Here is a 27,455-nt window from a genome sequence, read left to right on the forward strand (position 1 = left end):
ACGCCCCTTTAGGAGACCGGAAGTAGGTCCTGAGTCTATTGAGTCCTATGGGAAAAGTGAACGTGAGCACAGATTATTACCAATTCCTTCGCAACATAGTAACCTAAGTAAATATGGGACCCATTTTTCAAAAGCCACAAACCTTCTGAACATTCTGACACCAAAATGGCAACTTTCAGACCGACAGATTAGGAGAAAATTAACTTTGTTTTACACCTGTCTCTGTCTGAGCAACACACTCTCGCGAGATTTGGCTCTCATCGTTTTCCCATCGGATAAAATGAAGTTTAAAACTAAAATAAAACTTGCTTCTTTGCTTAATAATACTGTTATTTTTATTATTTAAGTCTTTTTGGAAGAAAGTTGTACTGTATCTAGTGTTGTATGTTCCAAAACGATGTGGGGAGAGGGGTGACCACGCCCACTCAGGAGACCGGAAGTGTATACCATTTCATACCATTGGCAGTAACGGTAATGCGTTATCTTCTGTATAGGTTTGGATCTTTGACCTAGTCATAACGTCCCAAGTTGAGGTCAGTAGCGCATCGTCCCCACCATACACAGTGTTGGTGGTGCACCGCTTTTCACACTTCTCACCCATTTTAGTGGGTGTATTCAGTAGGTATCTTACCTTTTGTCTTGTCCCACAGCAAAAGTAAAAAGGACAAATATTAAACATGAAGCTAGTGGAGTCATCACTAGAATGCAGTATCCAAGGTTAAACTTGGTGAAACTACAACATTTTGTACAAAGCATTTAGGTCTCATCAATGTTGATCTCAAGACTTTGTCTTCCTCTCTAGCCTCATAGCATTGGTCTGGTTGCTGGTAAATAAGACATATGCTTAACATAAGCATTTATCACAGGTATCTTAGACTACAACATTGCATTGGTCACTCAGTTGTACCTACTGCAGCCAGTGGGCTCAACAACTGCTAATATCGACATTTGATCTGCTTGTGAACAGCTCTTTTGCCAAAAAAAACGCTTCTCAGAAAAATACTTTTTGCAATAATTTTCAAAGTTAATGACTGAATATAGCGTTTGCATTTGAAGGGTACTGCTGCATAGGACTATGAGACATGTTGCAAATAAGGTCAGGTCAAGTATGCTGTGCATAAAACCTAATGGAGATAAAAAAAAAGTACGGTCTTTCATAACTAATTCACTTAATTTAGGACTCCTTTGGTTCAATCTGGTTCAATATATAGAGGCCATGCTAAAAATAATTGAGAGAGAAAAGGACACAGTGAGAGAGCAAGTGCATCACTAGGAGTCATGCAGTGCAGGCAGAAAAGGCTCGTCAAAGTCAGCAGGCGGCCACCTGAACCACGAGTGTCGTCTTGCTGCAACGTTAGATCAACCAGCTGCGCCTGAGAAAGGCATCAGGCGGAGGAATGTATGAACTCTTTTCATTTATTTATTTTCATTTTTAATGGTCTCACAGCTTCTTTGAGCTCCAACCCTGAAGGACATAGTTGCCATGGCAACGGCGAGATGCAAGCTCCAGAGTAGGGGTGATAATCTGTTAACGTTTTAGCCCATTTCAAGGGGAGGACAGTGGCAAAGACTCAACACCACATCAATTAAGATGAACGTTTGATAGCGCTGATCCATTCATTAGTTTCAATCTCTGACGGTAACTCTGCATCGCCTGATACGAGTCAGAAATGTTCAGTGAATGAGCAGATCATGTTATCCTACCTTTAAAGCTACACCCTAGATGACACGCCACATGTTCGATTTATATTCAGCAGGTTGTGGTGCAGGTTTAGCCTTGTGAGAGTGGGCATGCAGGAAGCAAGAGACAAAGCTTGTGTGTTTAGGAAGGTGACTCATGTCCTGTCTTTTAAGAGAATAGAGGGTGATCAGGTTGCTAGGCAATGAAGAGCCACCGTTGTCTTGAAGGACAAAAGTGGACCCAGGAGAGTCCTCTTCTGTCTTTCTCCAGATCTGTCTTTCTTTCTTTATGTCTTTCTTTCTTTCTCTATCTGTTTCACACTCACACACTATGATCAAACTGTTTTTTTTAACCACCACTGGGTGGAAACAAGGAGTTGACAGTCTGCAGGAGGATCAACAAACGGCCACTATAGGAAGCTGAGAGGGTGAGGAGGGATGGAGGGAGGGAGGGAGGGAGGGAGCAAGAGGTGAGAAGACTACCAGGAGAGCTTAAAAAAATGACCTACAATCATCTGCCACATTGAAGGGAACAAATGTAGCCCAAGGCAGTAAAGGGGAAGTGAGAGAGAAGGAGGCATGCAGGGGGAGAGAGATGTAGAGAAGCTGAGAGGAGAGGGAGAAAGGCAGGGACGGGGGAGACCTTTCCGCGGACGCTGCACGTAAAAGCCACAGTGCATCGTAAAGGAAGATCACAAAGCAACTGACAGGTTGGTGGAAGAAGAAGTGCTGAGAGTTCCTTGCTGCCCTCTTGCCTCCTGCTCCCTGATGTGTGTGTTTATATGCCTATACACACACACACACACAAACAACGCACACAGACTCTCTCTCTCCCTGTGCCTGTCAGTGCGCTGGGCTCTCTGGGTGGGTAGGGAGCTGTGTTGTAGAAGAGATGTTGGCTCTGAGGATGAGACAGCGTTTCTAACAGGATCTATTTTGCGGATTGGGATAATACACTGACACAGTTGAGGGGGCCCAAACCCACCGGAACCAAACCAATCAGCCATGGAGGGACTGCTGTCTCCAATGAGGACTCGGGTAAGTTACCATGAGGATTACAGAGAAATGCTGCTGCTTCTTCCAGGAATCCACTATTAGAATGGCATATGGGGAGACGCCGTCTTTCGCAAACCCGCTGGACTTCTGAAATAAATCAGTCCATACCGCTGTCGCCGTGGTGATGCTGGAACTCAGGCTGAGAAGTTCCCGAGCAGGCAGCGTTGCTAGGGGTGATGAGCAGAATGCTGGCAAAGTGTAGGAAACAGAGGAGGTGTAGGATAGTTAGAAATGTTAAAGCAATGCATCGTGTGTGTGTGTGCGTGCGTGCGTGCGCGCGTGCGTGCGTGCGTGCGCGTGTGTGTGTGTGTGTGTGTGTGTGTGCGTGTGTGTGTGTGTGTGCTTCCAGATTACAGGGGAATGCTCTAGAAGAATGACTCAGTGTTTCAAAGTGGTGCCAATCTCCTTTCAGTACAAACTACTGGCCTTTTGATTTAGGAAAGACAAAAAAAGAAGCAGAGACACGAGTGCAAGGGAGAAACTGCCTTCAGTTTGTGCAGTGAATCTGATGAATGTCTGAAAGTGGACATTCACTATTGTTCTTGTAATACATGACCTTCTGTGTTGGGCGCTCACGTCTCGGTCCAGCTTGGGTGCCTGTAAGTTGCACGCTGTGCTCAGCATCTGTTTGACAGTGATTGTGTACATATCGCACAGAAAAGGGGTAATGAAGGAAGTAAATTATATCTGCCTTCATTGTGTGTGTGCATGTACATATGTGTGTATGTGCCTGTGGTAAGCAATGTGAATTACTTTGAATCACATTACAGCACTTCTGTGTATACATTTGTTTGCATGTGACATTCAGCGCAATTGTGTGGGGAGTAATCAACAGGAGATACTGTCCTCCTTTGCAAGAATTATTTAGAAAAAAAACATGTTATTTAAATTTTGGAGAAGGTGACTTTGGATACTGCAGTGGTGTTACAGATATTCATTAAGAAATGATTGGCATTTTAAAATAGGAAAGTGGTTTTGTGATTTTTTTTTTCTCATGGTTATCAACCAAGGACTAAATCAACAATAGATTAAATTATTCACCAATTAATTGTCAGCTTTCCACAGTCGAATTGCATCCTTTGCGTCGAGTCTCTCCTCTATTGTTACCTCTGTCTTCCCTCAACCTGCTTTCCTCTTCCCAGGAGGACAGAGGTGATTTAACAGCCTGGATGTCTTTCATATATACAGTCCCTCCCATCCCCCTGCTTTTTTTTATCACCACTGGTACTGACCTGTGCAACCCCAAATAAATTCTTTATGCATTCTCCTCCAACTACAGATGAGAAAATCTGACTGTAGTCCCATGGACTGCTTGATTAGAAACCCAGCGTGAAAGACTGGGCAGAAACAATTTGCCCCCCCCCCCCCCCCCCCCCCCCCCCATCACTTGCCTCAGTCTCCTATTTCATTGTGAATTTTGAAGCCCTCTTCATTTTTCCTGCAGTGCAATATACGCCTCAAAAATCCTATATGCATTTAAGGCAAGAGTTTGGCTTGTTTACCTACCTGTCTGTCTGTTTGCCTGTCTGCCCCTTATCTTGGCATTTAATATGAGAAGTATAATTGGTATTTGCAGATCAGACCATCATCTAATCCAAAGAGAACTGTTAGCAGGCTGTTTGGGGACTGGCTTCAGAGATATGGCGTGGAACCAAGTCTGCCATATCTGTGCTGTCTGCCACTCTGGCCAAATTTGCCAGAGAGCTGTGGGAGTCATTTTCAATAAGCAAATGACTTTTTCCATTTATCTTCATCAGCCACACTGAGTTTTTGCACGCCTGAGAGTAGATCTTTCAATCTCAGTTTTGACATCAAAGCCAGTTTTTTAGATTCATGTATCACACTGGGATGAGCCAGTGCAAGAGTCTGTCAACAAGGACACACGGGCCAGGAGTTTAGATGAACGTAGGGTTTTTGCTATTCGTATTTCTGTTCCTTTCTCCATGACACTGATTTTATGTTGTTCTCACAGCTGAGGAGGTTAATGACACTTTTTCATTGAAGAAAATAAAAAACACACCCAATGACCATGGTTTGTTATTTAAAACGTATCATATATAGGGCATCACGAATGTCCTCCCCAAAATAAGAGGCATGGAAAAGCATCAGTCATTCAAGCTGCACCATTCTAGATAACCGTCATCTCCTAAAAATTGGAAAATTGCACGGAAATGGTCATGTTGTATCGAATGGGCTGAGCCCCCCCCACACCCCTCATGTTTTATTTTTTTTCTCCCTCTTTAATGTGTATCTTTAACTCACTGTTCCTATCCAGGATGACATTAATGGGCGGTGCGGTGGGAAAATTAAATAAAATAAGGATCAGTGAGCTGCAGGTCTCTGGTGGCCTTGAAGCAGCGACAAAAAAGCAGAATCACACAAAAACAAATATAATACGTACAGCTGGCCTGAAAGAAATCTGAAAACTTTAGCTTTACTCTTATGTAGTCTCATTAACCACAGGGTGATCTTACGATTAGTTATTGCAGTCTTTTAAGTCGCTTCCTCAGACATTACCTTCGCTCCCATCTCACCTTCACATTGCACACTGTTTTGTTCTGTTGTGAAAATGAATGTCTAAGGCAGATGCAGAAGCTGCAGGTCTGGAAAGACAAAAACAATTACAGATCCTAAAAAAGGAAACACGAAGCCCCCATTTCGGTATCCTCCGCTTGTGCCGAATTTATGCATATAGGTCAGTAGGACGACAAGCTGAAGCTTCTTAGAAGTCTTCCTCCGGAGAACATGTGTGCTGCTGTTTGGTACGTCTCATACACACCAGTCAGCCTGTCTTTTCTGTGTTATCGGTCCGATTGGCTCTTGAGTGGATCAATAGCGGGTAGTTATCTAGTGATTTATCCTGTCAATGCGCTATCTGTCCAATCAGTGACACTCAACTGCTGGTCCTCTTTGGCTGTTGAGGTTTATCTACATGTTTCGTCTCTCGGTCCATGCTGGACTGTGTCACTGCCTATCTTGTCTTTACACGCTTTCTCCTACAGGTCATGTCTTGGTGTGTGTGTGTGTGTGTGTGCGTGCGTGCGTGCGTGCGTGCGTGCGTGCGTGCGTGCGTGCGTGCGTGCGTGCGTGCGTGCGTGCGTGCGTGCGTGCGTGCGTGCGTGCGTGCGTGTCAGTATAGATGGACTTACAAGGCTCCAAATATCCTACTGGGGAATAATTTCACATTCTCCTCTTTTGGAGCATTAACTCTCATGTTACATCTATCATATGTACATGCAAGGCATCATTACCTTGACTACACATCTCTTTCTTCCATTGTAATAAAAAGAAAAAAAATCCATAAATCTTCCATTCCCCCTGCCTTCCTGTTCCATGTAGCTGTCCATTTTTGGCTCATTTGTAGGCAGGCGGCTGTCCCGATACCTAAGGTATGGGGAGTTGGAAAAGCAGAAACAAGGAAAGTGACGGGGCCCACGGACCCGAGGCCAGGCGCTTCACTGCTTGGATGGGTTTCATGAGGGAAGAAAAGGCAGGGGCTGGTAGGTTTTGGGTTTGTAGCCCAAGGTGGGACTGCCTTTGGCAGTTACATAGACAGTTTTAGGCAGACACACTCACACTCTTTCAGTGCACAGCAGGTTCCCTGGCAGCATTTAAAGGCCAAAGTAAGCATAAGAGGGATGTCTGGTGTGACTGGAACCACATGGGGGCCGTGCAAACATGGGGCCCGTGCAAACAGACGCACACGCATTCTGAAAGTAGAGCTTCATCTCACAGCTGTCATCTTAACCTACCGAACGCGCTCTCAAGGACAGTTTCAATTAGGACGGGACATCAACAGATTTTTATGCTGCTAATGTATTCATTAAGTGTCTGTGTGTGTGTGTGTGTGTTTGTGTGTGTGTGTGTGTGTGTTTGTGTGTGTGTGTGTGTGTGTGTGTGGGGTGGGGGGGGGATTACTGCGCTATGCAATTTTTAAATTATATGATTCTTTCCATTCGCGCTACACTGAAATATTCTTTGTGTGGGTTTGATTGTCTATTAAGCTGATTAGTAAATGATACCTTCACTGGGACACAGTAAGGGCCAACCTTTAGTATCTACATAAGGCAGAGAGGCAGAGAAGAAAAGGTTATGCTCAACTGTTGCCTTTCTCCGGTTACGATGAACTCAGAGGCTATGAAGAGAGATCTTCCCACAGAATCCCTGTTTTGAAGCTTCTTCTCTCTGTCACCCACCCCACCCCCACCCCCACCCACTGACGACGTGGCCTGTCGTCCATATGCCATCTCGGATCACACGTGTGCATACGCACATGTGCACACGCCCTGCTGTGTCAAGCATGTCAAATGCGCTCTTGCCCCCTTGAAGCGGCCCGAAATATGAGATCAATCAGAGCGCAACTGGGCAACCGGAGAAGGAGAGGCAAAGCAGCGATGCACTTAATGTTAGGTGTCGTCATGGAAACACACTGTGCAAATTTTCCACTTCATTGGCGGCCATCAGGCTGCAGGCGTTTTTTAAATAATTTCCCTGAAAGGCAATTGAAAGATGGGAGGGGGAAATTAGTTAAGTGTTCATGCAGATAAGCAGAACAAACAGTGGCAAGGAAATATGGTAATGATAATTTCACTGTAGCACCAGCTTTCATTTAATGTATTTATTAGGGTGTTTCAGTGTCAAATCCGCACACTTAAAATGAAATTGCACAGCCCCGTTATGTATGTATTTATACTCTTTCTGTAATCTGTCTAGAATAGATGTTCCCACGAGACCTGTTCATGGGCTGATTTCAGCCTTATGAGAATGGAAATGGCAAAGTTTTATTTCCTAAATCGAAACGTAGTCGTGAGTGCACACACGCACGCAAACACACACCGAGACAAGTCTGATTAACGAGCTAAAGATTAGTAGCGTCTCCCCTGCTACAGAGGGTAACCTTGCATTTAGCAGGTACCATACATCACCCTATCAGCAGATCTACATAACACACTATTTTATGCATATGCAAATGCACATTCTCACACAGGAAATAGGAGTTTCTGTCATCCCCTCACCCCCATTACCCTTTCTCTTATCTCTTTTGGGCTTTATGCCGTCATTTTTGCCTTATCCCCACCACACAGAACGTTAGTTTCTGGCTGACTCTGTCCCCACATGTCTTGCCCCCCCAAGCTCTGAACTGCGACCCGTGTACACGCGCAGAGAGTACACTGGCATCAGTAGACAGGGATCGCTTTGAATTTACTTGGCTGTCAATGACCTGGGACAGGTGTAAGAACCCTTACACCTGTCTTGAAGGCGGAGAGACGTGGGCTTAAAAGAAAGGGGGGGGAAAAAGGATGGAGGCAAAGTAACAGCATGTATCCTGGAACATATTAATGAGGGTGGTGGAGCGCATCCATATAAGCAGAAAAACAGCGTGAAAAATAGCATTTAATAGTCACAGTTAGTTTCCTGCGGCGCCTGTTCCAGTTCTGACCTGATTGTATACACTGAGGTACACTACCTCTATTACAATTACAAATGCAGCCTGGAGCCCAAGGTTGCCATCACTCCTCCAACGCCACACTGACTCAGGTCAAGTCCCTGGCTGCAGTGTTCCTGGCTTCTGGCCTAGGTGGGGTTTTTTTTTAGCTTAATTGGAAAAGTAGTAGACATGAGGCCACAAAGGAGTATGCCTTTCTGCTGACGACCGCTACGGGTTGGTGTGTCGTTAATTTGAAGTGTAACTGCCACCTGGTGAGGTATCTAACTGGCTGATAAAGTATATCCGGCTCCGTCTGATATACCAGGGCCTCATCAGAACTAAGGAGCTCGTTCATTTCATTTAAAAAGACCTCCGTACAAATAGCAGCTTGCACCACTCTTCCAAACAGTAGATTTAAAATATCTGCATCCAGAAACACATTAAGTTTAATAAAGTTTAATAAATTGACCGATACAGGACATGTGTCCTTTACATCGGTATCAAGAATAACTTACAATAAATACATAGGACTAAAATTTACATTCAAAACATTTCATAAAATCACACACAGATTAATTGATTCCATTTTGCATCACCTATCAGCTCTAAAATCATACAAAAAGTCTTTGTTTGACCATACCCTATCCAGTCTGTTCTTGAAAGAGTTCACAGACTGGGCCTGCACGACTTCCTCTGGAAGTTCACAGAATCCCAATGTTTAATGCAATGTTTATGCAATGTTTAATTTGAAAGCTCCATAAAATCTACATGCACAACTCCTAAACCTGTGGGCCCATAGAACTATATCAGATATTGATATAATTCTGAACTGAGGTGATCATTTCAGGGCTACGGGAAGGATAAACAGATGGATGGCGAGAGGAGATGAAGTCGCACCCGTGCAATTGCATCCAGTATATAAGTGAATATAAATTTAGAAATTTCCCAGAGTATATTTCAACTGGTCTGGGAACTATACATTGGGTGCTTTATCATTCCAGCTGTATCCACTTTCATTGTCTCAATGCAAACATTTTTGTTTTTGTTTTTTTTGGGGGGGGAGGGGGAGCTCTTATCTTTTTTTTTCCTCCTCTACTCTCTAAAATCTGTTCAGGGACTCTATGCAGTCATTGCCAGGAATCCTATTGCCACTTCTTTCCCATGTGTAGACAGCTGCCATTACGCTGAATCAAACCCAAATATGAAATCAGGCTGCCAGATTGATGCTCATCAATCCTCCCAGGAATACTTACATCATCCTAAGTGTCTTGCTGACCCTGGATGCTCTCATTATGGCTTGTTAGAACAATTAAAGGTGACGTGTGTCAGATTTATAACTCACCCCGTTGTGCATTTGTGTCTGCACATGTATGGGTGTGTGTTTTATTCTGAACAGATGTGAGCATCTGCCATTGCAGTTAAGGCCATTAATAAGAGTCTGGAGGTATTTGTACTTGAATGCTTCTGGCTTTTAGCAATAGCTAAAGTTTCTAGTTGTGCCTTTGACCGTCTTATGGTATACCTGATTTGAAAAATGCATTTAAATAAATAAGTTGAATGAAATTGTCAGTGTAGGTGCCGGTGGAACCATTTTCCAAAGCCTTTTATAAGTGCAGTGTATTTCCCTTCTGAACCACTAGAGTGCGCTGTGTGACGTGATTCTTTGCTTTGCACAGGTTCCCAAAATAGTCCTCCTCAACACTTGAGTGGCCAACTGATGGAGGGCATCAGTTTTTTTTTCTTTATAGATTTCTTTTTTAATATTAGTTGTGAGGAAGTTGTCCTTTGTGGTAATTAGAAACAATAACGAGAGACGCTGGCTCAAATGGACAGCTGTCTCTGTCCTGCTAGTGTATGTGCATGCTGGCCATTTGACCCCAATAAAAGAAAACCTGTACTGTATTTACTCTATTTGGTAGAGACACAAGTTTCCAGGAGGAAATCGGGTTAAGGTGTGTGTGTGTGTGTGTGTGTGTGTGTGTGTGTGTGTGTGTGTGTGTGTGTGTGTGTGTGTGTGTGTGTGTGTGTGTGTGTGTGTGTGTGTGTGTGTGTGTGTGTGTGTGTGTGTGTGTGTGTGTATGGAGCTAGAACAGTCTCATAATTCACAAATACACACGCCGATCCACAAATGCACAGGACAAAATTCACAAATGCACAGGCTGATTCACAAATGCACAGAACAATTCACACGTGCGTATGACAATATACACAAATGTGTTTTTGATGCACACACAACTATAACCTGATTTACAAACGTTTTTTGTCTGTGAGCTGCGCTGGATTTGCGTGTGACTTTTGAGATTGGCGGAAACAACGGAAGACATCTGATTTGTTGCAGATCCTTCAGTGTTAAAAAAAAAACGTATTTGTGGATCGAGTCATGTCAGGGGAGTCTCAAAAGTCACACGCAAATCCAGCACAGCTCACAGACAAAAAAAAACGTTTGTAAATCAAGTTATATTAGTGTGTGCATCAAAAATACATTTGTGTATCTTGTCCTACACATGTGTGAATCGGTTTGTGCATTTGTGAATCTTGTCCTGTGCATTTGTGAATTTTGTCCTGTGCATTTGTGGATCGGTCTGTGCATTTGTGAATTTTGTCCTGTGCATTTGTGGATGACGTGTGCATTTGTGCATTATGAGACGGTTCTAGCTCCATATGTGTGTGTGTTTGGGGGGGCCTGGGTATATAATTGATGACCCCATCCTGCTTCTCCTGCTGTCCAGGGAAAGACAATGAGTGAAGGAAAGACAAAGCAAGGAAAACAAGTGAAATGAAGAGATGGTAAGAAGGAGGTGGCGGGACAGCAAGGGACTACGAGGTTGAGAGGGTGAAACATATGTTAAAGGCTGAGCTTGATTAATAATTATGGTTTTTTTTTTGCAACCAAGACCCATTATTCCTGCTGTCTACTGGAGGGGCAATTGTGCAGGATTTAGACCCCAACGCATCCACCTCTCCTCTATTTGTCCAACTTCTCTCCTTTTTTGTCTCTGCGTCCCCTTTCCTTTCTAAATATCAGGGGACGGGACCTTGGCTTGGACAGAAACCTGGGAGTGATCAAACCATCTCACAGTTTATCTCAGACTGTAGGAAAGACAAAGACAAGAGGAGAGTGGGAGGTGACTGGTCTGTCTGCCGGGGCGGGGTGGGGGGGGGGGGTCTGTGGCCTCAGGGGGTCAGTTTACTCCACACCCCACACCCCACCCAGGCCCACTGCCTGTCTGGGTCCTCCTTCCTTACCGGTCCATTTCTCCTGGACAGCGGGGCGACAAAAATTACGCCTAAGTAGTGCTAGCACCACATGGACAAACAGAAACTTTTATGCCTCGGTTCTACTTTTTATTTTTGATGAGGGCGATGAGGACAGTGGCTAAAATCAATGTCAGGAGGCAGATCTCCTCAAATTACACCTCCCTTTCCCCTCACCCCAGTGGCTCTGCTTCCCTCCCCTCTTCTGCACGTTAACAAAGACAATCTGCCTGAGTGGTTCGACACTGAATTGCGTGGTAGCAGAGGAGCTAGTGCACCTGTCAGAGGTGTGGGTCCCATCTGTACAGTAACAAGCAGATCAGTCCCACGCCTGCAGCAGGAGGTGGAGCTGGCGGAGTCTGGCTTAGGTTACTGCACTCCTGGGAAAAAAAAGCATGCATGCACGCTCAGGGTTACAGAATGAGTAGTTGACATTTGCTCATTAGAAGAATGAGGAAATGCAAGTCTCGGTGAGTGTGTGAGTGTGTGCTTGGGTGTTGTGCATGCGCAGGTGTATCCTCTTTGTACTTTGTATTTGTTTATGCACACACTTGGTTTGTGATTTGCTTGCCTCGGGGTATCTAATGATTCAGTGTCTATAGAGATGGAGAGTTACAACAGACTGAGGGGTTTACAAGGGTCATGAGCACAGCTGCATCCTGCGGGTGGAATATGTGTCACGGCCTAAAGTCGAAGGAATGAAAACTTTCTGGAAAAATGCAGAAACACTAACATCTAAGTTTATGAGTTTCCATTTAAAGTTTTTGTTGCTGTTTCAACACCCAATAACTGGATACTTAAAATAAAAAACAAGGTTTAAACCAGTAGAAGGGATTTTTTTTTTGTTGTTTTTATCAATTTTAAAATATCAGTTTCTGATTTATTTGAAGGAACAATAGCTTACTTTTGTAACCACCTCCCATCACACCCTCAGCAAACCTAACCTTTTTAGGAAGTGTCTTCTCACTCTCACGGCCTCCTTTACCAAAGTATCTGTTGGAATCCCATCCCAGTGTTCTCCTGCGACCGCTACGTATCGCTTCGTGGTACTTTGTCACACTACAACAGCTATGAAACTAGCTCACAGTGATGATCATGGCAGTGAGGACTAAGTGACTCAAGAAAGTGATGAAGGAAGAGCGATCGAGAGAGCAACCGAGCAAAAGGCGATGTTAGTACTTGCCCTTTATGGGGAACCTTGTTACAACCAAAAACGTAATAACGGCCAATAACGTAATAACTGCCAATAATGTAATAATTTTGGCCATTTCAAATGTAATAAAGCCAATAGTGTAATAATGTGCCAATAATGTTATAAAACTTTTGAGTCAATAATGTAATAACTTTTTTGCCGATAATGTAATAATTTTGTAATACTTTTTTAATACCAGGCCAATAACGTAATAACCAGCCAATAATGTAATGCCTTATTACATTATCGGCAAAAAGTTATTACGTTATTGGCTCAAAAGTTTTATTACATTATTGGCACATTATTACACTATTGACCTTATATACTTATTAAATACAAAATGATTACGTTATTGGCAGTTATTACGTTATTGGCCATTATTACGTTTTTGGTTGTAACAAACCTCTAAGTTAGAAATTGCAAAATATTCCTTAAATTCACATCAAAGTGTTGTCAAAGTGGTGTTTAAGTGGTATATAAATAAAGAAACAAAAATAAAGAAAGTATTATTCTTACCATTATTGTATATTTATATATTTTTGCATTAAGATTTTTTTTCCCCACTGTTTCCCACTTTTTTTTTTGTGTTTACTAAATATTAATTATATTTTATCTATTAAAGAGACAACAACTGCTGGCAGAGAACTCCTTGTAGGTCTCTACGTACTCGGCAAATAAAGCTGATTCTGATATATACTAAACCTACGACAAATGGTCACTTACGTTAAATCATGTAAGACCATGTTTCATGCACCCCTTCCCAGGATCTCCATGTTGTCCATAGGGAGTCCGATCATGTATAACCCATTTCCCCCCATGATCTGGCCTGTAAAGATTAAATATGTAGCCCCATCATCAAACATTTATTGCTCACCATGCTACACATCAGCTCCATAATTGTATGTGAACTTCTGGGGATGGGGGTTCATGTCCATGCCTCGATCCTAAGTTGATGTGAGTGTGCTGCTCACATAGGAGCATTATTCCTAAAAGCTGTGACTGGCTGCAGGCGGAAGGGTGCAGCGGGCCTGCTGAATAGTGTTAATTGATAAATCAGTGTCAGGGAAGCCGTGTCTCTTATCCACTTAATGGTGTTGCCGGGTATGCGTGCATGTATCTGTGTCTATTTCTGGGCATGTTGTAGGCTGGGAAACCTCCTCAGCAGTGGTAAAGTAGGCTAAGTTTACTGGGGCAGAAAATGCTGGAGCGTGACTCAACCCAGCGCCTTCATGCAACCAGCCTCTAAAATATGCCTCCATCGCATTCTGTCTGCTCACTGCCTTTTAGACGTACCCTTACTCTGTGGCGAGAGACTTGGGAAGCACAAGTAAGACACTCGTAATGGCTCTGTTCAGAAATATTCAAGGTGGGTATTTTCATCTTATCAATGCCTCCTTCATCCCTCTGAATGCCTGATAGTCCTCCCATTTTCAACTTCCACCCCTAAATGGATAAGTTCCCCGGTCTGAGTATGAATAGGTGCCATTAAATCCCAAGGTGCCTTTCACTGCAGCTGGAATCTCATAAACTATTCGAATGCACCTGCTTCTCTCTCTCTTCATCCAGAAACCTCACGAACACACTCACCTGTGCCTGAAACACATCCACACAAATAACAAAGCACCATTGACCGTGATGAGTAATGACAGATTTAGGATGCAGAGTGACACAGCAAAATTCAGATTCCTGACAGTGCTGCAGAGAATGACTTTGCAGACGTCTTTTCATCTGTACTTGCCGTCCTTGATCCCCTGAGACTACCAAAGAAAATGGCAATGTAGAGAAATATAATTTAAGAAAAGGGAGGAAAGACAGAACAAATGTCTGCGTTGATTTAAGAAAAAAAATCCTTTTTGCACACAGATTTTCATTATATTTGTAGGATTAATGAGAAAACCATCAAGCTTTAAGCAGAAACAAAATACATCACAAGGATAACGACTTACCACATGGCCCTCAGTGGGTCAATAAAATCAGGCACGTGGGTGAGTGATACAGCGAGCGCCATTCTGCAGACTTTAACACCTTCACATCCAATGAAAAGCCCTTTAAAGAGGTGCATAAGAGGCTTTATAAACATGTCAAGCGGATTCTGTTTGTCAGCTTGTGCGCACAAACCTTGAACCACTTGGAATACTGCCAGGAGTTTGATCAGCCCGTATCCCTGTTTTCCACACCAGGTGGACATCGCTATCATTCAGGCTCACAGAGACACACACGCTCTGCACTTTTTGCCGAGAATTAGATTTAAGGAGCGAATGTGCCTTCCCAGAGGCATGACTGGGCCCCTGTTGGGATGCACAGTTGGAAATGTTGTGGTAGCCACGGCTCCTACGTTGTATCTCCTCTCTACATTACTGGGGCGGTCCAGGAGGAGACGAGCAACGGTGAAGGATGGAAGAACAGCTCGGAGCTTGACTGCTCCATCATTATTCATCTTAAAGTACTAAATACAGTAAGTGGAGTTGCTATGGCATATATTTGCTAACATGCCACATAGCTTTTTCTTGTTTATATGTGCATGATAAAGTAAGAGGATGATTGAGGTAAGTGATCAAGGATCGACGGAGGATCTTTACACAGCTACCTTACCTGTGCAGAAACATCTTAGTAGGGCAAACTAGGGCTGGGCGATATGGAACAAAAGTCATATCTCGATATTTTCTAGCTAAATGGCGATACTTGATATATATCTCGATATTTTTTCTGTGCCTTAATTGGGGTTTCCCCCAAAGCATTATAGCATAGCATCTCTGTTAGCATCTCTGTTAGCATCTCTGTTAGCTTCATTTTTTTCTGAGGCAAACCCTTAAAAAAACAGTCAGTTTTAATACAAAGCCTCGTGCCAAATGTCACACAGGTTCCTTTATTAACAGAGGTCTGCACAATATCAAAATGTATAAAACAAATGAAATAAAAATAAACTGCCTGCATATATAGAATAAAAATGCTTCTTGAATAAAATAAAACAAATATCCCTTTCCTGCATAACAATTAAATTAAAATACACTGTGCAATTAATCCAATGTAGACAGTAAAAGGGAGACTTTTCCACTGAGGTTGACAGTTGTGCAAATAACAAAACATTTGTGCAAACCTCAAATAAAACATTCAAGTCAATTTGTCACAAAATAAGCTATATCAAAATCATAAAAAAAAAATGTAAATGTTTTTTGTTTTTTTTAATCGATATAAACGATATTGTCTCGTACCATATTGTGTTTGAAAATGTATCGATATATATTAAAATCTCGATATATCGCCCAGCCCTAGGGCAAACTAACTTTTATGTTTATTATACTTAAATATACCTGCATGTGTGGATTCATAAGTGGACGTGTGTGATAGTCAGAAGTAGTATTTGTAGCATGCAAAGAATAGATCTGGCATTCAGATCTCTCTGAGGTGGACGCTGCTCTGAAGAATTGTCCAAGTAGCTTCACTTAACATCACACACAAGCTGGATTATGGAAAGAAATCTGGGTTTTAACCCCATAGCTGTACTAAGATGGAGTTTACACCGGGACATGGTGTCCTGTCTTGCTTCTCTGTTGGGCATTAAGCGCTTCACTAATGATGAATGTCAGTGTGGGTGGGCAAGTTGCAGCTCTCTACACTCCTCTCAGCATTCCGACTCTCTGAACTGCCCCCTTTACAAGACTTAGTGGCTATATAATGTCTGTCTTCGCCGTGCATGGAGGGTATTTATAATGCAAGAGAAGCTTGCAGCATTAGAGGGATAGTTATCAGTGGTTTGATGTTGCATTTTCACTGCAGGAGCAACATGTATGAGAATGGCAGCGATCAACAGATACATTGAAGTGTCTTTAACTCCCAGTGGTGTGCATTATCGTGTCTGTTTTTCTGTTTGTGTACATGAAGGTGCATATAATCATAGCCATGTGGCAGCCTTGGTGTCCGCTCTGCAGACAACAAGAAATGATTTGAGGACTGATGAGTGGCTGTTCTTGTCCCCCTCACACCCATGAGAGGAAAGAGGGCAGAGGTCGCTGGCCTTCTGTGTCTATGTGGCTGAGGAAAAGGTCAGGAGGAGGACGGGCTGGAGAAATAAGATGGAGAGGGCTGCCTCTGAGAACCAGCGAGGCTGAAAGAGAGATGAAACAGGAGGGGAATGGGGTGGAAAAGGTTAAATGTGGAGCTGAAACAGAGAGACGGTTTGCTTTTGAGGTAGAGGAAGAGATGTGACCACCAGGGTAGACGATACAATAAATATGTCCCATTGTAGTGTATTTCTATGAATTCAATACACGCAATTGTTAAAACAAAAACCTTTTTAATTAGCACTATCTGCATCATACGTCAGATAAATCCCATTATGACTGAGCAGCACATCTAATAACAGTTTGCATTAACCAAATGATTGTAGCAGAAGTCCTCTGATTTCCCGCAGCAGCGTGAATTCTTGGTACTGTGCATGCATGTTAATGTAGTCAGTTCCTCCCTCCTCACTCACATCCTGTTTTCTGCAGCCTAGTTAGACTCCGGCTGGACCCGGCCTTTCTGCTTCATCCTCTTTGTACGTCTTCTTAACTAGGAGAGATTTCGGCGAGGGGGGTTACATTCCACAAGCCCTTTCCAGAATAACAAAAACAACCTTCTCTTTGGAAGTCCCACCAAAATCTTCCGTCCTCCTGCTCCCCTGCTATCCCTCCCCATTTCCTCTCATCGAATCCGTGCTCCTCTGCTGTAAAGCCTAATCCTCTGTTGTGGAATTTATCAAACCAGTTCAGAAGTCCGCTTTGTGGTTTTTTATGAGGTTTTATTGAGCCGGCGGTGAGCACTTCTACACAGGCCAGAGGTCTGGTAGAAATGCTGACCTCGAGTGAGGTTGTAATCAGATTCTTATACAACAAGGAGTTTAACAAATGCAGGAATACACTAATCAGGCAAGAGACAAAAAGTAATTTACAGTCGGATGTGAATCGGGCCAAATGTCATTATCAGACATTTGGCATGACTGACACAGACCTCCAAATCACCCCATGGGGTGCTCTCTTGATTCCTGTCTGTTTGAACCAACTTCCAGGTGTCGGGATCTGCCCGGGGGGTAGGAAGTTGAGTAGCAAGTTGTAGCTTCCTCAAAAGGTCTTGAGTCCAGTTCAAAGCCCTGCAGGAGGTAGGACTGGGGCGACCTCCCCCTGCAGGGGGCCAAGCTGTCAAAATTCTTCATCAATTCACAATTTTTTTTTTTTTTTTTTTCTTTTTGTTGAATTACAGTGGAGTATTTTGCAAGTGAACCTTAAACATGTGATCAGAAGTCAAATAACAACAAGCCAACAAAACAAATTCAAATATCAAGTAACCAACGTGTCCTAACTGTTCTTTAAAGCAATCAAAAAACTAGTTGCGACAGTTGTATGTAACGTTTTAGCAATGTCTTTCAAGTGATGCGTTATTTCTTGGACTGTGGCATTGCGGGTATAAATGTACAACATTCAGTTTTAATGACAGCACAAGTTCCCCCTTGAGAAGCTAATAAATCCATCATCCCTAAAGCAGTCATTTCTTGTGAGAGCATAGGCATGTCTTTTGCAGTGGTGTTGGCTAATCTTCAACTGCATGGGATAAATATCTTATCTGTTCCAAAGCTGCCATGACTCCGTAATTTGGAACGAGGGCACCAAAAAATCTTGTCCATGGTGTTTGTGTGTGTGTGTACAATTCTCTTCTAACAATGTGAACGATTCTCATGGCTGGTACTGCATGGCCCAGACCACATATTCCAGACCAACCGTTTGGAAGATATTCACAAGCCTTCACGCCACAAATCCAGTAAACATCCTTTGGTAGAGGTATGGAACAGCGATTAACCATTGTAGCAAGGTAGCTATAATAGTGGATTTTGGCTGGTTTTAGGCTTAACAAGCGGTTCTTCAGAAGGAGAGCATGTGGAGTCACAGTTTGGCCTGTGCTGCTCCTTTGCTCCCCTGCTCCCCTGCTCCCCTGCTCCTCTGCAGAGGTCCCAGGTGCTGGAGCTCAGCTACTTCTGGGCAGGAAGAAGAAGGAATCGGCTGGTTTCCGCTGCATGGTCGAGGAGTTGTGTTCTTGCAGTGGGATGCGTGGAACCAGGTTAGACGCCCCTCACACTTGACGGCGGTGTTGGTGGTGAGCAGGACGTGTTGAGGTTTAGACCAGCGAGGTTTCAGGGCGTTTTTCCGTCGGAACTCCCTGACACAGACCCAGTTGCCGGGTTGGAGGTTATGGCACGGTTTGTGACTAGGAGGAGACTGGACAGCTTTTACTTGTCTGTGGATTGACTGGACAGCAAAAGTTTAGAGTACAACAGAATGATATCATGGATTCATCCATGGCATGGAAGTCCATCTTCTTCATATATACAGAACTGAATTGCTTTGTATGGTCATAGATCTACCCATAATCCTTTCATGAAGCGTGAGTTTTGTGCTTCCTAATGGGTGTTAACAGGTGTCAACATTGTCCATTTAAGTCCAGTTTAAAATTCTCTGCACATACAAAAACATTTTCATACATGAACATTTTCATACAAGAATAATTTCATATCCCTCACATAATGTCTATTTGCAGAGCTTCAAAAAAAAATCACGGTGGCGGGAAGTGTTGATAATGTTTGCAATATTTTTATAGGATGCAAATCTTGGAGCTTATCAGTCTTTCAACACTATCTGACACATTCCCCCTTTTTCTCATCTGTGATTGCCAACTGTGATCAACTATTCACGTGTACAAGGATGTGGGTGCAACAACGCGGCCGTCGTTGCTGACCCACAAATTATTTACATTTTTACAACCATGGGAATGCTACAATCCGTTTTTTCTTCACCTCAGTAGTCTTCTTGTAGGAGAGCTACATCATTAGGAGAAACCAGGTCGTTAGCGGGTACAGAAGGGCAAAGTTTTACATAGACAGGTAAGCCAAATTTGGCAGTTTCTTTTGCTGCATGGTCAGCTGAAGCATTGCCTAGTGAAAACAGGGTTGGACTGGGTGTGGGCTTCACATTTAACAAAGCAATAGATGAAGGTAGTTGACAGGCTTGTAACAGTTCACCAATCAATTAACCACATTTATCTCCGAGGATGAGATAAATGCTTGGTTCGCCCACAATATATAAAATCTATAAGATACAATATACACAACCAAAAGCATATCTGGAATCTGTATAGATTGTAACAGTTTTACCTTTTGATCAGTATATAGTTTCATCTACTTGGGTGGAGCTGGAGAGGGGGGCGCTTTCAACAATTAAGAATTATCACAAATTGTATAACCTGCGTATGGTATTCCATTTTTATAAGCAGAGCCGTCAGTGAGGAAAACAGGAAAAGTCAGGACGAGTGTTAAAGACAGAGGTGTCAAAAGTATTCTCATTCATTACTCAGGTAGAGGTATAGATATTAGAGTTCAAAAATACTCCTGTAGAAGTTGAAGTATTGTAGAAGTTGAAGTATCAACTCAAAATTTATTTATTTTTATTTTTCTCAAGTAAAAGTATAAAGTACTGGTTTCAAAAGTACTTAAAGTATAAAAGTAAAAGTAATATAAGCGGGGAAAAACCATTAAGGCTAAAAGCCATTGAAAATGAATGCATCTTAGTATAATGCAAATATATTAAAGAACCATATATGTGCATTATTGAGCATTAACATGTGTTTCAGAGACCAGACACGTACAAACCAAATATGTTTATACTTCTCATCCAACCACAACCAAATTCACTCTATCCGGATGGCACAATTTAACTGGATAGTTTTTTTAAAGGCCGAAATGAAGTAGAGTAAGGAGGCTGTTTTTAAAACGTAAGGAGTAAAAAGTAAAGATAATTGCGTGAAAATGTAAGGAGTAAAAGTAAAAACCGTCTAAAAAATAATTACTCCTGTGAAGCATACACAACCAAAAGTTCTACTTAAGTAAGGTAATGAGGTATTTGTACTTCGTTACTTGACACCTCTAGTTAGAGATTAGTTATACATGCATTCAGAGACGTTATAGTAGGCCACAGACAGATTTCCATGCACTTCCATGATGAAGTTACCATAGGCAGGATACGATTATGTAAATTGGGATGCTCTGATTTGGCTCACCCCAATGGGAGCCGATCATTGGCTGTTTCCTCTGCGCCTCCTCTCAGCGCTCAACCTGTGTAGGAAACACTTTTGAAAAAGACATTAGTATTTTCATACATTTCAGATTCTTTTTTTTGCGTTATCCAGGCCTACCCTTTGTGGAGGGCAATTAGCAAATATATATTTTGCATGTACCCTGGAGGGAATCCATCAATCTGATCTCGTGACAGACCACAATTCTCTTTTGCTGTCAAAATTGTTTTAGCATAAAGTTCCCTGGGATTATCAATTTTCCCTTTGAACTGTTAAGGCAATAAATACTGTGAAAAAAGGTCTGAGCTTGCTCTGGTGTGATTTTGGCAACAGCTGTGGGATTAAAAGGGAATTCTACAAGCATCAAGTACTTTGCGCATCAAGTACTTTACTTTTCAAATCATGTGGCAAAGTTAGTTTAACCGCTGTTTCCTCTAGCCATTTTGTTTATTAATTTAAAATCTCTTACCATTATTTGGCTCCAAATTTTGTAGGCAACAGATCTTGGATTTTTGTAAAATCCAGTCGTCATCAGAAGTGTCATCGTCATTTGATTCTTTAATCAGTTTCACCGGATAAAGGTTTTGATTTTATCATTTAACTGGTTCTCTAATTTCTTTTTCGTCTGCGTTGTGTTTTTAAATCCTTCTAGCCATCAGCTTTTCATTTTGATCAGTAAGCGAAGCTATTTGAGATTCTGCATTACGGCGTCTACCTTCATCCCTCCAAAAATCTGAGGGAGTTTGAAGTGCTTTTTAGTTATTTTAACAATATTTAATACTCACTAAGTAACAAACAAAACTAACAAATAAAACTATCAGTACCGTGATTACCATACATGTATTTAAAGAACTGAAAAACTTCCCAAAAACTTTCCAACTATCAGTCTACCTGAGCATATAAATCATTCCTGTTGATGCAAAGAAGAGCGAGTCGATTCTTGCAGAAATGAAATATACTCCATTTGGGAGAGCGTGTCATCCCCACGTCTATTTCTCACAAATATATAAGTGTTCCAACACTTACGGACCCCACGTCCTGCATATGCATAAGAATAGTCCCCCTGGACTATCTTTTTATTGGTACCAGACCAACCATGGCGCTCTTGGCCATTTCTCTCTTTAATGTTACCCGAGATATTAAACCTTTTTTAGAAGAGCGAGTCAGATTCTTAAGGCAGGAGAAGCAGAACATTCTCACAACACAATCAAATTCAAGTGTTATGAAATTGCCAGCGTTCCTAAAAACATCTCTACAATAACGTTCCCAATAACACAAAATAATAAAAATAACCTTCACAACCACACAGCGGACTTACCTAAAATCTCAGGATGACGTCAACCATTCTCCGGCACTCCAATTCACAGACTTTCGACAACAACTCAGCAACAATAATTTAGGATTTTTAAGTGGATCCCTTACCAATAAAATTTTAGATAGAGTCGCTGATTGCGCCGTTGTTCTGGAACAGGAGTTTCCATCGAAGGTCTATTGTCATCCGGGTCACGGCACCAAATTGTTGTGGAATTTATCAAACCAGTTCAGAAGTCCGCTTTGTGGTTTTTTATGAGGTTTTATTGAGCCGGCGGTGAGCACTTCTACACAGGCCAGAGGTCTGGTAGAAATGCTGACCTCGAGTGAGGTTGTAATCAGATTCTTATACAACAAGGAGTTTAACAAATGCAGGAATACACTAATCAGGCAAGAGACAAAAAGTAATTTACAGTCGGATGTGAATCGGGCCAAATGTCATTATCAGACATTTGGCATGACTGACACAGACCTCCAAATCACCCCATGGGGTGCTCTCTTGATTCCTGTCTGTTTGAACCAACTTCCAGGTGTCGGGATCTGCCCGGGGGGTAGGAAGTTGAGTAGCAAGTTGTAGCTTCCTCAAAAGGTCTTGAGTCCAGTTCAAAGCCCTGCAGGAGGTAGGACTGGGGCGACCTCCCCCTGCAGGGGGCCAAGCTGTCAAAATTCTTCATCACCTCCTTCCCCACCTGTCTTTTTCCCAATCAGCACTCTACCCCGCATGCCCTGTACATTACAACCCCCACCCTCCTCCCTCCTGCCACTGTTACATAAGCTTCCAGTCATACATCCATCCAAGCTACAGCGCCGTTGCACCCCCCCCCCCCTCCCCTTGTGTGTCTACAGGAGCCCCAGCAACCAGAGCCAACCCTTAATGAGGCGGCCACAAAGGCCCATTGATGAGAGGCCCAGTGTTAGAGAGGATGACCCCAGCCAAGAGCACCCAGAACTGAGCATCAGCTGCCCCGGGCTCTCCCTCCACACAAAGACATCCACTGTGGACAGAGACCTAAAGAGGCACGGAGAAAGACATGCAAGAGAGAAAGGGGAAAAGAGGGTGGTGCAACAAATAAAAAAATTGAATAGATGGACATTTAAAAAAGGAAAAAGACATACAGTATGACTTCATTGTTCAGTTGGTTTCTCTGACTGTGCGCTCGCGAAGCTAAGCCTCTCCTCCAACTCTTCTTCCTTAATTGCATCCAAGCAAGAATAGTGAGAGCCACTCTCTGCCCTCCCTCTGCCAGGGAGTTGTCAGGGTCTTCATCTCTCTCATGGGATCATAACTCAGATCTGAAGAGAGGACTACAATGTTCTATAGTCTGTCGCAGATACTGGTCAGTAGTCACAGGTTGCTCAAGAGAGCAACTGGGGTTGCTCTGACGGGACCCCTGAATCTTTTGTGGGAAGCTTTGGAGCGCTGATGGCGAAGGCGGACAGTTTTCCCGAGCCAAGTTTAAAGGAGATGGACATGTGTCGGCGTTGATGAGATCTGGATTGCAGCCGCTCAATTTGAGAATCTGCCTTGAGCGGAAAGTAGCCGCGACAAACTCCGACATCTCATTTCTCTCCTCTAAAGACGTTTGTTAGGATTAGATAATTGTAGACTAAGAGTGAGGAAGAAGAGGGACTCGGAAATCTGAAGAAGTGTGATAGAGTTATGTAGCAAATCTTTTTTTATTATTTTTTTTTTCAGTTGTGTTTCTTGAACATTTGAACAATGACTCTTGCAGCTCGGCTCGAGGACTTGGAAGTTACCCTGGAACACATGCTGATGGATGTTTTTGTAAGTTCATCTTCATTTTTTTTGTATTAATTTTTTTTAGATCTCAGGAAGAGTGCCTTGAAATATTCTGCTTTTCGTTGCCGTCTCTCTAGCTTCTCTCTGGGTTTCATATGGGATGATCTCTCCTGTACTTAATTGGAGCTGGAGACCAGAGGCCAACATATGTTCTTGGCTCGCCCAGATGCTCTCTCTCATTAATTGGCTCTAAAAAAAAAAATACAAAAAAATCTAGCTGATTAGACGTGGAACTTTGTGCATAAGGAGTTTTGGGGAATAAACTGTCTGACCGGGAGTCTAATCTGGACTGTGTATCCGAAAATTTGACCCAGCGCAGGGTTAGCTCAATAGTGAGCATGTTAAGTAGGCGGGTGAGAACTGAGAGGGAGCCCATCTCGACTTTCTTCATATCCAGTACTGGAGTTGAGGGGGGATGAGGGGGGATGGCATCCCCCCTGAAATAAAAATAAAACTGCCATCCCCCCTTTCCATCCCTTATGTAATTTCATCAATGAATGTGGTTTTACTGCTATTTCAACATTTAGAGTCATCACCAGAAAAATAACACCAGAAAAATAACTTATTTGACAATTTTCACCTGTTTCAAGTAAATTTTCACTTGAAATAAGTATAAAAATCTGCCAGTGGGACAAGATTTATCTTCTCATTACAAACAAAAAAATCTTGTTCCACTGGCAGATGTTTCTACTTATTTTAAGTGAAAATCTACTTGAAACAGGTGAAAATTGTTGTTTTTTCCAGTGATGAGTCTTGTTTTAAGTGTGATGAGATTTTTTTTACTAAAATCAGACATTTTAACTAGAAATACTATTCTAGACAACTATTTTTGTTAAGATTTTGAGTTTTTGCAGTGATCCATTTTACTTATCCTGTGAAGGACAGAGTCATATTGATAAGTTCAGAAAACTGTTTTTTATTTTTGTGTTTTGATTGTATTTGATGTAAGCCCAGTTGATATTTAAAGCTTACAGAAGGCTGCATTTAACTGCTGCTATGTCATTCCTGCAGTATTTCTGCAGGTGTTTTGGTCAGTGCTCTTTTTTGTAATATATTATATTATTTGTAATCAGCACAAATTATCTGTCCCCATATGATAAAATCCACCATCCCCCCTGATTATTTTTTTTACAACTCGAGTACTGTTCATATCCATATGTGAACAGCTATAAATGTTCTGATTATGATTGAATAAAGTTTCAAGGTAAAGTGAAATGAGAGTTACGAATGAGGAAATGAAAAAGAAAGGGGTGAAAAAGAAAGGAGAACAAGAAAAACCTGTTTCTGTTGCTTGCGATGCTTGGTTAGAGGTAGATTGCTCAGGCCGCTGTGGTTTCCAAAGCATCTGGGCTGTGAGTACCACTGCATCCGTTTACCCCCCGCCCCCCCAACACACATATACACACACACATTTTAAATGCAGACATATCTGGACATGGAAACATACATTATGTATCTCTGCACAGACCCACACACTCGGTAACACCAGAATCCCTAGGTGCTTTCATGTGTCGGCTGCTGTAATGGGTTTGGTCGTTAAGCTGCTGTTTCCCTTTAACATTGTTTACAGGCACAGGCATCTGTCGGCAGCATCCGTAATCTGTCTTTTTCTGAGTTACACTGCGCCTCCGATGAACGAGCTATCAGCTCTCGTCCCGCTGCTGCTGCAGGGGCTTCAGTGTCACTGATGTATGCACAGATTTGAAGCCAAAATCCATCAACCTATTTTGGAGGTTTAGCCATTTTCAGGGATCTGATAGATGATTTATGGTTGCGATAATAAAGATTAGTGTTTACGGCCCCAACAGGATTTGGATTATTCATGTGCTGCATGTGAGATGGAAGGCTCAGGGTTGGGGAAAAATGCTCCCATCCACTTCATTTCCTCTCGACATCCTAATTAGATTGCTTATTTATTTATTTGTCTAATTGCCGAAAGAGACTTAAAAAAAAAAAAAAAGCACACACAGAGGGTTATCTGCCCACTTTGCATACTTAAATGAGAAATATTCAAATTGCCTGCACGCTTGCCAGTCTAGTTGATGAACATATGTGCATATGGCAAACTATGCGTGCATCTTGTGTATTTTACACACACACACACACACCCACACACACACACACACACACAACAGGCATCCGGACATGAGCTAAGAGGAAGTCTATTTCAGTGAACCATCAAATAAAGACAGGGAGAATTAAGTATTTTCATGCAAAAGCTTACCAGCAATAGACAGTGCCATGGATAAAGCATCTCATACTGCTGAAAATACTTTAATCTTGGGGTGTTTCAAAACATGACTAACCAGTACCAACATATAGTATATATGCCAAAGAAAAACTTGGCAAAGAGCGTCGTGTTCAGTGCATCTAAATGAAAGAATTCAGGCAGCTAAGCTCAGGGACTGGGGTCGTTATAGGAATATTACAGGTCATTAGAATAATGACAGCGATTTTCCATCCTCCAGCAGAGAAGAACCTCCAGAGTCCTATCTGTGCAGCTCTGGCTGAGGGCAGCGGCGGCGTGCACTGCTATATCTGAGGGCGTGCAGCTATTTTCATTAGTGGAGCAGTGCATATGAATGATTCAGGAAAGCTGAGAGGATCAGAGGCAGTGAACTTCTTTTACAGCCCCTGTAACAAGGAAAAAAAAGGAGGTCACTGTTCTGTTGCCTTGGCAGGAAGCTATGCAGTGTCATTTGTGGACAGCATTTTTTATGTCCACTGCTGTCCACATCACTCTTCCCAATTTACCTAAAGATCTACACAGAGAACCAATCAAAAAAGTTCAAAAAGATCCGTCCTTTTTTAATTTAATCGAGCTATAAATCAGATCAAGGCATCCTTTGGCTCAAATCAAACAGTGCACCTGCTGATTATTTTGGGTTATTTACGGGTGGTATTTGACGTCATATCGGCACTTGCCAAAGCTGCTTTGTATTGTGTTGCTGCTCTGCTGAGCTGTGAGGGAGGACACAGAGAGAGAAAGAGGGAGAGAGAGACGGGGAGATGGCGGCGCTTCTTTCATAGGATGTTTCACCGTCTCACACAAAAGCTGACAGCCACGTCAGGAAATGAAGCAGCGCAATTAAAAATGCATTCAGTGGTTGTGTATTTTAATTGAATCTCCTCCTCCTGCACCCTACACACATCCCCACCTCCCACTTCTCTGCCTCTGCATCCCTTCCCCGGTGAAAGCCTCGAGGCAAAGCCGAGCAAGCCGTCTCTCTCTTAGTCTTCCTTCTCCCAGATCCCTTTCGTCCCCATCCCCCTGGACTTTCCTGACAAAGGAAGACCTCAGCTGGATGGGATTATTTCAGTCACAGCTGTACTGCACTATTCTACATTGATATGTGCAACATTTTTGCCCTCCCTTTCAGGCAGCTGTGAGGCGCTACTTTTTATGTTTTAGAGTTATTTTGCCACAAAAGTCTCTGGGGGGCCTGTAGTCGGTCTGCCAGCAGCGATACATTGTGACGTAGTGATACTGAGACAGTATGTGCATACACAGTTCACAGCTGCATTTGCTCCCTTTTGACCATGTTGCTGTTGATGTGGTGATTCACATGATTGTTATTGACCGGGTGCATTATGTGGGAGTTATGTAATGGGTGTGCTCTCTGCCAGTGACAAGT

At 42.7% G+C, this 27,455-nt stretch overlaps 1 protein-coding gene across 4 annotated transcripts in view; it reads left to right on the top strand.

Moving 5' to 3' along the window:
- The window catches only part of frmd4a (FERM domain containing 4A), a 144,055-nt gene that overhangs the window by 23,590 nt on the left and 93,010 nt on the right, over window positions 1-27,455 (top strand). The window contains exon 1 of one of the 4 annotated variants that reach the window (XM_061722020.1): window positions 2,583-2,718. The exons of 1 other annotated variant lie outside the window; for it this stretch is intronic. In XM_061722020.1, coding sequence (XP_061578004.1) covers window positions 2,686-2,718 — 33 coding nt within the window. In that variant the 5' untranslated portion in view covers window positions 2,583-2,685. Of the gene's footprint in view, window positions 1-2,582; window positions 2,719-14,934; window positions 15,067-23,395; window positions 23,806-27,455 lie in introns of those variants that run through there. 2 more of the 4 variants (XM_061722022.1, XM_061722017.1) reach the window with 2 other exon arrangements.

This window comes from Cololabis saira, chromosome 5 (genome assembly GCF_033807715.1).
Source record: "Cololabis saira isolate AMF1-May2022 chromosome 5, fColSai1.1, whole genome shotgun sequence".
In the NCBI taxonomy this organism is placed as follows: Eukaryota; Metazoa; Chordata; class Actinopteri; order Beloniformes; family Belonidae; genus Cololabis; species Cololabis saira.